Consider the following 16,900-nt stretch of genomic DNA (forward strand, 5'->3'; position numbering starts at 1 on the left):
ACTTAAAAATAAATAAATAATATCTAACAAAGGATTAAATATAAAAAAGTTGAAACCAACAAGAATGGCGAAATATTATTGATTTTTATTTAAACTGGTCCAGAACTGTAATGCCACAGTATTGAGATTAGCTGAGAATATTCTCAGTGAAGAGTGTTCAGCAGTGCGCGGATGTATTGAAGGGTTTAAAAGACCTTATACTAGCCATTGAACGGAGACACTCGTAATTCAAAGTAAATATTTGGCAATTGTGATGGTTGCCGCGGGTAAGCCTGAGTTACGAACCTCTATAATCCACGTCCACCACGTACCCCCCACGACGGTGACTTTATCACCAAGAGGAAAAAATATATCTTGCAAAACTCCCCACAGATACATGGCAATTATACAAATCTTTCGGAAGGGGCAAACGCTTACTATTACTAATTTTATTATTTAAATAAAATTTTATTCTTTTTTGTGTGAATTTATGCATTATTTGTTCTTATATTATTTTAAATTGCCATTTTAGTGTCATTATCCGGTACAGTCCAGTACGTTACACTATATATATATATATATACAATATATATATATTGTAATGTAGTATATTGTAATTAATTTGAGTATTTATACAATGAATATTGAAGTATCTATTGAATAATTTCACAATTAATTTAATATTCCAAGTAAAGTGGACGATTACTCGTTGAGTTTATGTTATTCCCTATTACTATATTACTATGTGTGTTATTGTTAGGGCAGCTTATTACAATACCTTGATTTCCTATTTGAAGGCTCTGAGCTTTGAATTCTCGTGATTAATTTTGATTCACCTTTGATTAAAATTCACACAGAGATAAATGTTATTTAGCAATATAAAATTTAAATTTATCACAATCCTTGTTTTTTATTTTTGCATACACAAAAGTCTTAGAATTTTATGTTTTAATTTTAAAATCAAATCAATCAGCATTAAACTAGTGTCAGTAACTTTGCAACCTACACTATCACCTACCGAAAAAAATAATCGCTACTAGCATTGAAAGCCTTTGCAACATAATAATAATTGCTGGGTGACTCTCATTTATTGTTTTTTCAATATGACCAGTTAATTTGTTCTCATTCACTTACCGTAATTAATGTTTCTCATCGTATATTCAAAAAAAAAAAAAAGAAAAAAAAAGTGATGATATTGTTCAGAGAAGTGATTGCAGGGAAGTTGAAATATGTGAAAATTATAATTAATAAATTGGTTATTGAAAGTGATATTGGAAACCAATTGAAAGATTCATTAATTATATTAACTCTGTTTTTAACTAGATAGATGTTTGTGGAGACCAATAGAAAACGAAGAACTTCTCAACAAGTATGGTATACTGGATTAAGAAAAGGAATAAACTACTAATTCTAGTGTTTGTGGGAAGGATGGATCACAAAAGAGAAGGAGTTGGTACTGCTTTGCGTCGAGTTATTGAGAAGTCTGAGGGTCCTTAAAGCGCACAGAAGTTAGTAATTAAATTCTGTATCTTAATCATACGCCTTCGTCTCGTGTTGGAACATTCATTCCCTACTTACTGTTCTATAAGATAAGAATCATTTACTGCACTTGTCCGGCGAATAACTAGCAGCGTAAAGGGTATATGTGGAAGTTCTAGGGAGAGAATGCGGATGAAGGCTTTACTTTAACTGAGGTTAGATCTTAGCCAGACACTTAAAACTGTGCAATGGCCAAACCAAGTTGCATACTGGGAAAATTGGGTGAATTTTGTACATCTTTGTTTTGGTAAGTGTTCTTTATTTGACGAGAACATCAACTGGCATATATGATGTCCCTGTTTGCAAAATTTCAATTTCCTAATAAGCTAAAAAAGAAAGTAAAAAAAAAAAGAAAAGAAGTTTTTCATTTTTAAATTTGGTTGGATAAAAATTGTGATAAGGAGACCAATAATATTAAGGTATCCCGTGTAGCACATATTATGCATGGAGGCAGCCCGTTTACATACTTCAGGTTGATAGATGTTGCTGTCAACACACTGTATAACGAAATGACACATTATAATGTGTCTATATCTACAGGCATGAGAAGAAATATATTTGGTTATCCATCTTATCTTTTTTAACATTTACATGGTCTCAGCCTCAGAACTATAATGGGGCTTTTTTCCTTACATTTTAATTTTTTTTCCCCCCATTTTTCTAAACACACATATTAAGGTATTCAGCGCACCTAGTTCTGAATACTCAGTTTATCTTACTCCAATTCTCCAAATTATAACACACATTTTTTAAATCTTTCGAATTTTTGTAATATTACAAATGACTAACATTGTACACTTGATAAAACCCTATGTTACGCTGAAATGCAATTTCAGAAGTGAGTTAAAAAGAATTTTATTGGATTTATGATTGAAATCAAAGTTATAGTTCCCCGAGTACGCTATTGATGTACGAAGTATTAAGAAATCTGGAGGTCAATTACGGAGAAAACCCATTCAGTTAAGAATCCAATGGCTATTAAGCCATTTACTGTTCCTCCAAATTAGTATATTAGTGACTTATTTAAAATGGTGCTAGCTACTTGTCAAAGTATTGAAAATTAAGAATTAATAAAATAATAATAAATCCTTTATTACCAATAAAGTATAAGTAGAAGAAATAACAGACAAATATAAAAAGTTAGTAGTTGGGATGTTAAAAAAATAGGCTAATACTTTACTTTTAAATAAACAAATTCTGCTATAACTAAAATGAGGTAAAAAGAGATTGAAGAAACAAGTAAATTATTTGTCATAAAATTTCCAAGTTGATTACTTTATTGAATTTTAAAAATCAATTTATTGGAAAGAGGTCTTTCCAAGAGCAAATCCTTTTGTTTTTCCAACTATATTTGTCCTGAGCTACTTTTTCTAAAAAATATATAAAATAAATAAAAAAATTAAAATATAAAATAACACATATCGTTCCTCGTCAATATCTGTCATCCTCTATTCCATGCATTATCCACTAGATGCCAGTCCAGTGGTTCTTCTTTGAACTTGGCTACATGTACGACCCAGTTCCTTTTATGAACTTACTATTAAAACGTTTGTTACAAGTCCAAGTTTTGGAAATTTTATCGAAAACATCTGTAATAGTTATCTCTAAAATTGAGCACTAAATTGCTGAGAAATACCCCTTTAAATAGTGTTTAAAATATAAATATATTTACTAATGAACCAAATAGTAATATAGAGTTGCGATAGTGTGTTCTGCTCTAGATTTTATTTATATTCATCTGAATGATTGGTTATGTTAATAATTTTATTGATGATATCGTTAAATTTAATCACTGCTTTTATTAAACTACCGCTTCGTTATGAAAAATATCTTATTAAACCCCATCCTATCACCAGTAGGACGTAAATATATTTGCTATTTTTTAAAATTTGTGTCTCATGGATAAAAAACTTTAATTTTTACGTTTTAGTTTACATATTTTATCTAATAAAAACACTATTTTAAGTTGACGTTCTGTACTGTCTGATCGAGCCAAAAGATATGTTACAGAATGGACGACATGCAGTCTCCGGAATTTTTTTTAAAATCTGGCAATCCTGCCAAAAACGTAGTTGATTCAACATTCGGTTCTAATTTAAGTTTTACGAGCTTAAAAAAAAACTGTACATATTCTTACTTTCGCATTCTACGGTAAAGAAAGTATTTGCGAACATTTCAGATGTTATAATTGAGTTTTATTCGCAAATATTTGTTATGTCCCCTTGATTTCAAAAAGTGATTTTTAGAAAATCGGGTGTACGCGTTTTGTGTGTGTATTTCCAACGAAAAAAAAGAGTGAATTAATTTATGTTTTATTTGGGTTTCGATGACGGAAAGTTGGTTATCAAAGTACTTGTCTTTACTGAGTGGTTTTATCACAAGTACCATGTTTTGCTTTAAACTTTATTGATCCATTGCAAGAATCAATAACATACAGCTCAAAAATTTTCCCGGAAAAATCGAATTGGGGCATTTTGGAACAGGGTGGAATCGCTTTCCACAGTTATTTCAGTCTTACATTTGTTATGGCTATACACTTCTAAGGATGGTGGTATTTATTTCTAAAGTTCCGGCCTTGTGGAAAATTCCACATCCAAAATTGATACCTTTTAGGATTTTTTTAGTTTTTCTAAATTTTCTTGAAAATGACTTCATCATTTATCTCTAGAATTTGCATATGATACGTACAACTTTTGTTTAAATTATTTTTCTGGGTAATTTTTTTTTTACGGCAGATAGCAGTTTGAATAGGTTTCTACAAGGCATTACTTTAGTGTAATGCCGGGATTGAACACACTAATGTCATAAAGACATATTGTCATATTCCAATTAATATCACAGAATTTGCTCTAGTTGTACGGAGGAAATTTGAGCGTTAGGAACTTGAGACTAGTTGTAAAAGAAAGTCGAACGAATGACAAAATTATGTTTTTTTTTAAATTGATATGGACTGCCTTGTTCTTGTATATTAACTTATTCATAATATTAAATTATCCAGAATAATAATAAATTTCCCTTAATTTTCAGTTTCTGCACAGAAAGTTCATTTGAGCCAAAAAAGAAGAGGAAGAAATTATTCTTTAGAAAGAAATATGTTGGATCATAAATTTATTTGGATGACACAAGTGGAGAGCCCGCGACCAGCAGTAGAACAATTTTGGTATCCTTCCCATCTTCATATTTTAGCTACTTTTAGTTCAATAACTTTACTGTCATGAATTATTAAAAATATATTATTCTTATTGTTAATGCATTGAACTCGTTAAAGCTGAGTTCATCCCAATTACATCCTACCAATTTTGGGGTGTTGAATGGGTAGTGCTTAGGCTACCTTCTGAAGTGTCATTTTGAAGTAATATACGGTCTCTTTAACACTTTAATTTCGTTAAATGAGGATTAATTGAGGTTCTAAAATTTTGAATTTGTCGAATCTATTGTTACTAATAGATTTATTAGTCTATTCGGTTTCTCTCCGAATTTCTCTAAGCCACTAGACTCCTATCTCGTTGTGAACTTCTAAAAAGTTCTGTTTGCAACGATCATTTGAAGAAGAAAAAAAATATTGAGGAAAAGTACACTATATACGGACGCCTTATTTTAAATATTTAAAGAAAATTCATCAATGTACAAGCTGCCTGTATATCCTGTTCAGCACATACCATAAATACTATTCAGCATATACCATAAATACTGTTCAGCGTATATACCACAGGTCAGCTAAATATAGTTTGCTTACTCGTGTCCCATTCATGTGAGCTCGGACAAACGCGCGCACTACAGTTCTAAATTTAGTCAAACATAACACATTAAACACCTGCCATTTTGTCATTCAAATCTTGACTGATGCAGAAAAACAGATGTTTCTTGAGAGTGGAGAAATCTGTTTTTGAAATTTCCTCACAATTCTAAACGAATTTTTGTCAACTTAAGTTCCTGGAACTATTTTAGTTTCTACAAAAATAGTAATACGGATTGGTATTACAGATTTAAGACTTATTTATATAAGTTTTTCTGACCTATACGATTAACTTTAGATATCCACTGCTAGAAGTACCTCAAAAAATAATTATAAATACAATTTGCACTTCACGCACCCTAACTGCATGTCTATAAATTAGAAACTCCTATTAAATTCTAAAAAACATTCACTCATAATCTACATCTAAAATATTTGAGTCATAATAGTTGTCACTCAAGCCATTTTTTTTTAAGTCTTTGGTTTAAGCATTTGATTCTGTTAGTCCGCCAAAAATATTGCGATTTTTTCTTACATTTAGATAACTTGATTCATGACCAATTCTTATCTCCGAACTACTTAAATATCTTTCATAGTTTGAGGTTTGTTGGTTTTGAAGTTCTGAGAATTATTGTATCTACAATTTAAGCCTTGGTTAGTAAGAGATACAAGTGAACAAATAAAGTACTTTTGTTCTGATAATGCTCGTGAAGAGTTATACCATTTTCAAAGGGGAGTGCCCGCTTGTAATAGGGCTTCCACTTCTCCAGCTGAATAAGCGTTACCTCTCGAGGGTAGAAACTTGGTTTTTAAAGGACAAATGACCAGTCTTTAATATCCCACACCCTTCTTTACTTTATTTTGCCATCTTTCTGTGCTGTTTACCTTCGCTAGGACTATTTTTATTTAAGCCACGTGTTTTTTTAATATTAAATGCGTAAAAATAGACGAAATCTTAATTGTTATTTAATTTTCTTCCTGTTTTCTCGTTTTTTGCAAAGAAGCATTTTTCTAGAGAACTTACACATTTTCTTTTCTCTTAATCTTATTGACTTATCTCTAGATTACTCTATCGTTTTGAAAATTTTCAACTACAAATAATAATTTAAGAAGCATCGATATCTGCAGTCATGATAGAGAGACTGTTGGGGCCATCATTATCCAAAAGACTAAACCAAAAACACTAAAGAACTTGATGAGAATCAACATATTGTGTCTATCCAAAGAATCGCCCGAAGTTCAGATTTTATGTTCGGTTTAAGTGCTATCGACAATAAGGTTTTGGACAAAGTGAACACAAGCTTTGAAAACAGCCTTAATTATTATTATTATTATTTTTTTCAAGGTTAATATTCTTTGCACACATGTTTTAAATTATAAAAATGAACTGTTAAAACTCATTTACAGTTCCTTAATAATTTTTTGATTATGTACCAATGCTTTTCTTTAAAAAATGTATACACACTACACATATCTAGGTCCGCCGCTACATTTCCCGAGCCTAATATTGTCCAAAAATTGAGTAAATCCTAGTTTCTCAAGAGATATTATTTCATTATTATTTCAATCTTTCTAGAGTGAACAAGTGTTACAATCTTGTCTAATTTCCGAAACTGGAAGGTTGAGCAGCACACTTGGCAATTAGTCTTAATGGTGTCTTCACCAGTAGAGATATGGCTTCATCAAGTTGTAACGTCACAGTAGTAATAAACATGTTTAATAACAAAAAAAAGTTAGTTAAAGTAGAAATTGCATACGTTAAAATATTGTCATGTAATAAAGTGTAAACAAAATAAAAGCGTGTGTATAAGTATTGTATTCAACACCCAATTAAAGCATGCCACTGCTAGTATATAAAGATAAATTGGCACAATGACCAAACAAAAAGAGCAATAATCCATTTATTCAATACTGTGTGCTCGCTGGTGCCATTTATTTTCAGTCTAGTGACCTGAATGCTCTAAAATGTTTAATTAAACCAGTTCCCCGGTAGCGCCATTGTTCACTGCAGATTTGTGCCATCGTAAAAAAAAGTAACGGATTCTGTAAATAGAATTAAATTGTGTTTTTTTTTTCTTTTTACATTTAAATTTCAATATAATGGCCGATGCCTATAGAACAGCCTTAATTATCATTCAGATCATGCTGACCAAGTACTTTGTACAACATGCGAGGGAACCTTATTGTCTTTCATCATTTATTTTATACTGCCTTCTTCCTCTTATTAATTTTTTAATTGACTTTTCGGCGATTATTGCACAAGATCGGTGAACCCAAGAATATGTGTAAAACCAGAAAATGGAATAGAAAGTAGAAAATCTTTATTGTGAACACATTCATTCTCTAACCTCTCAGAAACTTCTGTACAATAAAAAAAAAATTATGAAAGCTGATACTATTTGTCTTGAAACAATTATATTGTTTTCAAATCAGGTTTCCGTCGCATTAAAGCGGAATTGCTTGAGAGCCGGGAGCCTTCTCAGCATATCAGAAATGTATGTAGTGGATTGATTCAAAACATTATTTAGATATGCGTCAGAGACGTAAATTAAATTTATGTCTGGAGAAACCAGATGAATCTATGGGTTTTAAAAATTCATGAATCTATTCATGAAACTTCATCAAAATAGTCAAAAAACTGTAAGTGCAATTATGTTTATTCATTTGTAAATAATTGGGTTTTCTCTTAGTTACAAATTTATACATTTTCAGCCACTTATAAAAATATTAAAAACAAAAGTTTATGCGCAATATTACAGAGCCTGCATGCATAAACAGTAAAATGAGATAGAATGATGAGTTGTAAATCAGCCATGATTAATGATTAAGTTTGTTTGTCTGTTTTTTTGTGGTTGCTAAACAAAGTGGTTGTCCTCATTTATAAATACACAAAACGGAATATATACCAATTTCGGATGAAGGCCTTGTTACCGTTGTGCCGTATTTTTAATTAATCCTCTTAATTGACCAATAAAAGGTGCAAGAAACAAGGCAAAGTTTCAAATAAGACAGCATTAGTAAAAGCTAAAATGTCTTTGATATCAATTCCTTTCACCAATCGCTTCAAATTTGAAAGATAAAGATGGAAATTTTGGTTGCATATGTGTTAAACATTTATCTGGACAGGGACTGCTCTAAACGTAATTAATTTAAATTATTAAAAATTAATTTTATATTAAACGTTGGAAAAACTTACCTTGTGAATATGAAGAATAAGTTGTTAGTAGAAAAAAGCAGGACACTTGATACCACATGATCCTTATAGAATGTTCATGTTTCATCCTAAAACCAATTATCTATGGTTAGTAAGATTTCATCATCTTTGTTCTATAGAAAGGTAAGCTCTAATCTTTCTATAGAACAGCACATAAAATTAAGGAAAACCCTGAATAACAATTAAGGTTAGGAAAATGATTTTTAAAACGATATCGTCAACATTTCCTACTCTAAAAACAAAATAAGATTGGGCATGGAAATGGGAACACTTTCAGGAACCTCAGCCTGCTTGTACTTAATTCTTTCTCGAGGAGGTCGCCTCTTTTTTAGCCATTTGTTGGCGGTGTTCCACCTCTGTTATTGCTGTTGCTCCTTTTTTCTTTACTTCCCATTATTCAATGTGAACATCTCCGATAAGGGAATGTTTAAGTAACAAAAATAATAATAAATGTAAGTGATAATTTTATTAAAATCATTTATGAACACTGTTATGGACCACTTTTTACTATTGTTCTCTAGGTTTTCTTCTCTTCAGCATGGATTCTCAATAATAACGGCATTTTCGAGAGTCGCGGACGACCCAGCACTCCTTGTTAATAATGAAAAGAATTACAACAAAAAGTAATGTCTTCTATTAGAGTGAGTAGAGCATATACTTCAGCTGCAAAGTAATCGTTTTAAAGATTTATGAACAGATATTAGCACAATCATAATGGTAGCTGTTAGAGGAAAAAATAAAAAAAACAAAGCCGCTGCAAATCGCTATCGATTAATAATATTTTAAGATGTTTTAAACGAATAGTTGAAATGAAGCGAGTTTTACTACTTTTTAAAAATTTAAAAGGATTCCCTTGCTTTCACAAAAGAGGAATTAGAAACTATAATAAAGTTTTGAGCATTGAAAGTGTATCCGATAATGGAAGAAGTTTCGTGTAAATTTTACAAAGTTTGTTGAAAGTTTTCATTCAAGTTAATATTTGTTTAAAAAAGTATAAGTTTATATATAAAAACTAAAGTTTATATATATATATATATATATATATATATATATATATATATATATATATATATATATAACTGGTTATTTTAAAATGTTAAAAAACTCGTGACGGTTGTGCGGTTGTACTTCTGTTAATTTTTTTTCTGAATCTGTAATCTTACAGATTTTTGATTTACGTAAGAAAATTAATATTTACAACTCAAAAGTAATTTTTATATGTATTCAAAATGTAGTTTGGTTAATCGTTGGTTTTATGAAATAGTCTATGTCTTTCTGCTTTGTTTTTATAAACTTTACACATTGATTAAAATATAAAGCTTTTATTCTTTATTAATGTTTTTTTTATTCATTCACAAAAGGTTTTCTTGCAACATTTTATCAGTGATCCTAATTCACGGCACGACAAAAAAAAATAGCGTTAAGGGAAACTTTCCAAAATAAGATGATTATTTCGGATGACCAATTGATTAATCTAATGATGGATGAAAATCTGAAACCGGTCAGAAATAGTCACAAACGGAAGGGTACTGTGGCGATATAATACAGCTAACCATGTTTTTAATATTTAATATTAGTATGGATTAAATTTACTTCTAAAAATTCCGGATTTATTGTTGCAAATCATTTGAAAGAAAGTATAAATTTCATACATCGTCTAACATATCTTTCGTTGGATATTCTTTCATGAGTTTAAGGAGGGTTTCTTGAACGAGAGGCTAACTTCATGTGTTTTACTCTGCTAAAGAAGTGCAGCTGTGCAATCATTTAAGTTTTCGTTTTCAAGCATTTACTGAAAATATCCGTTTTTAAATTTCTGTGCCAGAAAATGTAGTTTTTTACAAATTGAGTAAATGTAGGAATTTCTGGTAAACGGCCCAACGTTTTCACTTAAACTTTTTGTAGTGATTACTTACACAGAATGTGGGCAACTGTTACTTAAAACATTTTTAAATTTGTTTAAGGGATTACTGAAAGTGAAGGCATTTATGTTAAAATGATTATATTAAATATAACTCAAACGTTAGGAGTTTGAGGAAATTTGAGTTATAACTTTGAGAGCAGTAAAAAGAGATTTTCTTGAGTGTTCACACCAAATTATTATTGTAAATGTGTTAATGGGATGTAAAATAAGATAAATATTCGAATCTGGGAGGAAAACTTTGAGAATCTTTCCATAGAACCCTGTCAAATTCCGGGATTTACCCGTCATCTGAAACTGGAAGGAATTCCTCTATGACTGCATATAACTCAGGTGACTGATGGAAATAAATAAAAAATGAAATCATTTCAACTAGAATTTCAATGATTCGAATTTACGAGAATGATGAATATACACAGGAGAAGTCTCAGCGCGTTAGAAATGAAGAAGCATCGTTCTCTATTGCATTTCAAATCAGTATACTGACTTAGGTTTGACACGTGAAACCCTGCAACTTTTTTCTTCCTTGAGTTTCTCATCTCTAGCATTCAATATGTTATCTATTCACACAGATGTTCCAGTTATTTTCTCTCCTTTTCTGTATATATATCTCTCACGCTCGGCCTTCCTGATTTTATCTTCTTTCGGAGTAATAAATCTCTAATCCGTCATTCTAGCAAGAAATACAGGTCAATGTGACGGGAAAAAAAATGTCAGCTCGTTCTCTTTATCTCACTGCTTTGTGTGTTTTGAAAAATGATTCAATGCAACATCCATTCAATTTAGCTGCTTTAATTCCACAAGAACCTTTCAAATGTTCTCCAAAAAAGGCAGCCAAATATAAATATCCGAAATGGAGACTTTACAATAAGTTGTGCTTCTAACTGAGGGCTCATTTTGGTTTAGCAATTGAAGAGCATTGCATATTGTTCTGCTTGGTTATAACAGCACTGTATTGCCGACTCACATTCAGCATCATAAAAATGCTTACTCCATTTGTGCATATGACAAAAAACTTATACATCAGTTCCTGAATCTCATCATGAATAGCCGCTTCCAATCAAAAATATAATCCAGGGTGGAGTCTGGATCTTTATGAGGTAAAGCCTGTTCTAACTCTCTGCCAATACCCAAAGAACCTAAGAGATTGATACTTGAAGATAAACGCCTCTTCAACTTTCAGGCAAATAGAAACTTCATTCGTAATTAAACAAGCCGCATCGTGTATGATTGTTTTGTAGCTCTTTACTGTTCTTATTCTCTGTACCGAGCACAACATTGAAGTATTTCCTGCACTGTCTTCTTACTTACTAATGTGCAACATTTTGTTATTTCATCGGATATTTGACCCTGTAATGCACCTCATTTAAAGTCAGTTTGCCTTCATTTTTATTTCTATTGCTGAACTATAAACTTGTTTGCGAGGGCCATTAAGGAATCCAATACCCATGGCTGTGTGTATTCAACTATTCCAACTCTCTCTCAGAAAAATAATGATTTATAACGTTATACAAGTTCAGAGGACATTTGATCTCTCGCAATAGATCAGAATAGCCACCATGCTGGGTCGAAGGTTTCCTGTACATCTAATAATAACAACACTACATCATTATTTCTTACAAGATAGTCACTTTTGGCCGTAATAATAATAATAATAATAATAATAGATCGATGGAATCTCTGGAAGGGTAAAGTGTTGGTTATCACTGAGCAACTCTCGACTATTAACTTAATAAGTTATTACATATAATTTTTTTTCAATAACTCATTCACCATCTGAGTTCTTAAACTTATGTAGGTTTATGTATGCAATAAGAATGCCCAGTATAAAGAAAATATCTTTTGAACCCTTCTTGAAAAAAAAAAAAATCATATAAAATGAAAATTACATTCAACAAATTGGTTCTCCCAGTAGAGATATTTTTTGTTCTCCAACTACCCTGTCATGTCACCTTTTTCTTAGTGAAATTTATAGTTTTAACAGCCAATCACTTTTTGTCTTCTGTTTGGATACTTCTATTGAAAACTTAAATTCAAAAATTTGAGACTCCTAGTAAGAGGGAGTCATGTACAATATTTCATCAATAGATTATTCGAAATTTGCTTTTTTGTTTTATTTATCACTTGTTTTTTTAATAATCTTCTTTTCTTTGTTTGTTTTTTTGCTTACTTTTTGCAGTCAAATTGCAGATATTGTTGTCAGGAACACATAAATTGTGTAAAGCGGTGTAACACTGTAAGGAGGTAGGAGAAGGTACTGTTGGTTTAAAGCTGTGTCGCTGCGGTGAAATTAGATGGCATAAACACGATACACATTAGTAAAGTTTTATTGTTCTGCCACACTGAAGAAAAGTACGTCAAAACTTCTTAAATAATGTACAATAGTTGGAACTTCTTTTATAAACTAGACATTATTTTACTATAAAATGATAATTGTGTTAAAACTAGTTTATTTTTATTCTTTTAAATTACTAGAATGTCTGGACGATTAACTTAATTTTCTTTGGTTAATTTGTAGGAAATTACTAATAATTATGATTACTGTTTTGTTTAATTAATTCTCGGAGAAGGAACACACTTAGTTTTCTTATTTTGTTCTCCCCCTTGTAAGGTGGTTTTAGAGTAGTCACGGTACTTGTGACAACTGGTACACTACATTCCTTTTAACTTGAAGACAAAGAGTGATTACACTCTTGATCTAGAAGTGTAACTGGAGGTATTGCGATTGAGAGTGGACTGGTCACAATTCGTTTTTCTCTTTTTTGACATACTGTCCTAACTCAAGAAAAAAAAAATAACCATAATTGATAGAACTGCTAAAATTCCCAGTTTGAAGATATTATAAGTGCACATTTTTGTGATCTTTCTTTTTCAGAGATGCGTCAACGTCTTAGGTTCTTGGCGCCCAAAGCTCTTTTCAGGATATTGCCGGCGTTACAGGCTATTTACCTCACTGAAAGAAAAATGAACTGTAACTTGCTACGTTTGCTCGCAAATATTTTTTTTTATACTTTCTGGCGAGTAAGCTGAGAAGTAGCTCAAATCTTTCTTAAGCAGGAAAACAACCAGTTAGCCTGATCTAATCCATTATTTTGATTGTACAGATTGCCTAATTAAATAAGTTTTCACACTATTAATATTTTGTTAATAAAGAAAAATTAATGAAAAAAAAATCACTGTTTTCGTGAAGGTTATCCACTTGAACTTGCAAGTCGGCGAGCTTCTGACCATTATCGGCTTATGATTAAGTGATCACCCTAATACAGCTGCAATTTTTTTGATGCTGGAGTATTGCTCCTAAGACTTATATCCCAAAAGCTGAATAGGATAGAGGAAGCTATTCGATGATAGCGGAATTGTATTTTACGGTAAGAGCTTTATTCTTTCTCATCGAATAAAAGCTTAAAATTATTAATTTCAAGTTAGTTTAAACCAAAAAAAAAAGTTGCGGTTAAGTTAGTTAGATCATAATAGTTAATTTTTTCCTTCATTTTTTTTTAGTAATAGGTAAACCATTGTTTTCTTTAAGATTTTTTTCTCTCTATTTCTCCTAAGTTAGTTTTACTGTTTCCAGAGTTATTGATGAAGGTAGTTTGAAGGAATCGTTTCGAATATTACCTGAGTGCAGCACACCTGTCCGGTTCACACTATTTTCTTCGCTTCATTTGCTGCCTTTATATATATATTATACAAAGTTCAATATTAAGAAAGAAGGGGCAGAAATTTTAAATTTATTTTTAATTAGTGACATTTATTTCAAAAATTGTAAACATTTTTAATTCAGAACGAAGTACTCATTAAATACGCTTCATTTACTTTAAACCTTTGAAGGGATTTGGTGACTTAATTTGAGAGATATGAGCTTTTATCATTAAGCTTCTTTCATTTTCTTACCACAACTTTGAAATGTATTATTTAAGTCGCCATGATGTTTAATGATTAATATTCTCTCTTCAGTTAACTATCATTTTAAATAAATATATGTATGTCTGTGATGGTAGACAATAAGCCAGTGTACTAATTTCTGTTTGCTTCTTTAAGAGGAGAAAAATAAGAAGTAAAGTACTGCTATGTATAAAGTACTGAGTTTGTAAATGTGTTTTACCGTCTGAATGCTTATTTATTTGAAGCATTTCGGCAATTATATTTTAAAAAAAATTACCTGCGCTGTTTCAAAATTTTTAGTCCAAATAAGACAGTTAATGAATATGAACATAAACAATTTTATGTTTTCAAACGTACAATATTAATTAAAATGAACAAAGAAGAATAAAGAAATTTCAAATGTAAATCTCATTTTAAGTAAAATAAATTAAACAGCGTCACCTTAAACTGAGTAATAAATATTTTAAGGAAGCTTTTATTTAAAGTATTACACCTGATTTGTAAATAAGTAAAACAATTTAAATAATTTGATATTAATCATTTATTTATTTTTCTGCAATTAAAACAAACAATGTTTTGGGTCTTCAGGAAATTCAGAGCTAAAATTGTGTAATCTTTTCCGCGACACTATTCTAATAAAAAACCGCTGTATGATAAAGCGTTTAAGAGTCTTCCACATCCTAAAAAGTTATATCCTCAACATCAAAAAGCCACCCCAGTTTTCGTTCCTCAGTTCTCTCGTCACCATTCATTGTTCCACACTCATCCTCGGTCTGCTTCGTTCCTTCTTTTCTAGTGGAAGTTGTGAATTCACTTGGATCAGCGATCCTCCTATATCCGCATTAGATGAACATACAGTTTTAGGCTTTCAAGTTTTCTAAGGTACAGAGAATGGTCTTGTCCATTCTGACTCTTTTCCTAATTTCGGTATCAGATGATCGATCTATATGTGTATGTACCGCAACTTTACTAGATCTGGAACAACGTCTGCCTCACTTGTTCCTGAAAGTGATAGCCAATAACCAAGATATTTGTTGGCTTCGAGCGTTCAGAGGAATGAATTGATTAAATTCCACTTATTTTGATTATTTTTTTTTCAGATATTATACTCACTAACTAGCATTTTATAAAACTACTTATATTTCAAGTTACTGTGTTTTATTTAAAATGTCAAGCTTTCTCAGACTGTCGGTAGCACACGTCTGTATAATTCCAATTCCATTTTATAATTTTATTTTGTTACTATACAAGTACAAAGCGTAATTAGTATTTTTTGTTTATATAAATATTTCATTTTTAGGTATATTGTATTTTGTTTTTTCTTATCCGTTGTTGACATTTATATTTTCTTTCTGCGATAGGCAACTTCTCATTTAAAATAAAGTTTTCGTGAAATATGAGTTGAATGCCTCGAGGGGCTGGACAAATAAACAGCACAAACAGATCCATGGGTGGCATGGCAATGTTAGACGGCTTGCTCGCCGGTTAGACTGTCTCTACATCTCTGCTCATGCCCGTCTGTAAAGGATGAGTAAACTGCCTCACAATACGCGTGCTCTGAGTACGGTTACTCCCTGCATCTATTAATTTCTCTCTTCTTACCACCAAATGAGTTTTTCTGGTGGTTGTTGTTTCATTTTAACTAAACCTAACAACCAACTTGTAGTTTCTCAACAAACAACGTATAACTCTTCAATATTAATTTTTAACTTTATGAGTTACACCTTCAACAAGTTTTAATATCCTCTCAAGAGTTAGCTGCTAATATTGCAAGTGCTTCTCTATCCTCTATTTGAAAACAACCATCAGCTGTAACTATTTTTCACTGCAGTGTTGGTTCTCTTTAATAAAGTAGTTTAAACTGCCTACGATATTTTATGTCAGAAATTAAGTACTAAATTAAATTTTACTAGAATTTATTTTTACTTTCTCTTCCTTCTTGTAAAACACTTAATTGTGTTCTTGCTGATTTTAAAATTTTAGTCTTACCCCAGTATAAGATGAAATGGTTTTGACAGTAAAAAGTTTGTAGTTTTCAGTGCTGTCTATCTTTAAGTGGTCAGCACAACTTAACAACAGAAAACTGCAGATAGTTCGTATTTCGAGGTTCTACGAGAGAACCGTCCTTGAAGAATGGAATCAAAAAAGGAAACACCGAAATAGTGTACCCAATAGTTTCTCTAGTCTTTTGCGATTTCAGCTCAACAGATTTTAGTCTGATTTCATGGTTGATCGCATAACCCGTAGGTCTGTAACTTAAATAGGAAAAATTTCCCTTAAAAACTTAATTTTTTTGGGCCACTAATACGAAGCCATCTAAAGGGCCAGTTCAATGTTAAGTATGGATCTATCACTTACATAATATTGAAATGGATTAAATGAGTAGCGGAAATTCTGTGCTTTGATAGAAAATGCGAATTATCCAGTGGGAGCTCCTCTACTTATTCGCGATTCATGTTAACATTAGATTAATATATTTTTTAGTGTCTGGTCTCATCTCTTTCTGGCTTGTACGTATGCAAAAATGCAATTATTATCACTTGAATTTATATAACATTTATTACTGGATTAAGGCTGGTCTTCACAACCTACAAAGTGGATTTATTAATCTAATTATTTCTAGAAG

The 16,900-nt window shown here is 31.1% G+C and overlaps 1 protein-coding gene and 1 long non-coding RNA gene across 4 annotated transcripts in view; one reads left to right on the forward strand and one right to left on the reverse strand.

The window, feature by feature from the left end:
- Positions 1-16,900, reverse strand: part of LOC141448466 (lachesin-like) — a 187,170-nt gene that overhangs the window by 133,791 nt on the left and 36,479 nt on the right. For all 3 annotated transcript variants that reach the window (XM_074116842.1, XM_074116841.1, XM_074116840.1), the window contains exon 2: positions 8,451-8,536. In XM_074116842.1, coding sequence (XP_073972943.1) covers positions 8,451-8,535 — 85 coding nt within the window. In that variant the 5' untranslated portion in view covers position 8,536. The remainder of the gene's footprint in view (positions 1-8,450; positions 8,537-16,900) is intronic.
- On the forward strand, positions 993-13,566 carry LOC141448469 (uncharacterized). Its single transcript, XR_012455069.1, has 6 exons — positions 993-1,487; positions 4,546-4,678; positions 7,394-7,894; positions 8,990-9,109; positions 12,569-12,741; positions 13,265-13,566. It is a non-coding gene; the product is annotated as an uncharacterized lncRNA (long non-coding RNA).

This window comes from Rhodnius prolixus, unplaced genomic scaffold (assembly GCF_049639745.1).
Source record: "Rhodnius prolixus isolate KJV_2025 unplaced genomic scaffold, Rpr scaffold_37, whole genome shotgun sequence".
Taxonomy (NCBI): Eukaryota; Metazoa; Arthropoda; class Insecta; order Hemiptera; family Reduviidae; genus Rhodnius; species Rhodnius prolixus.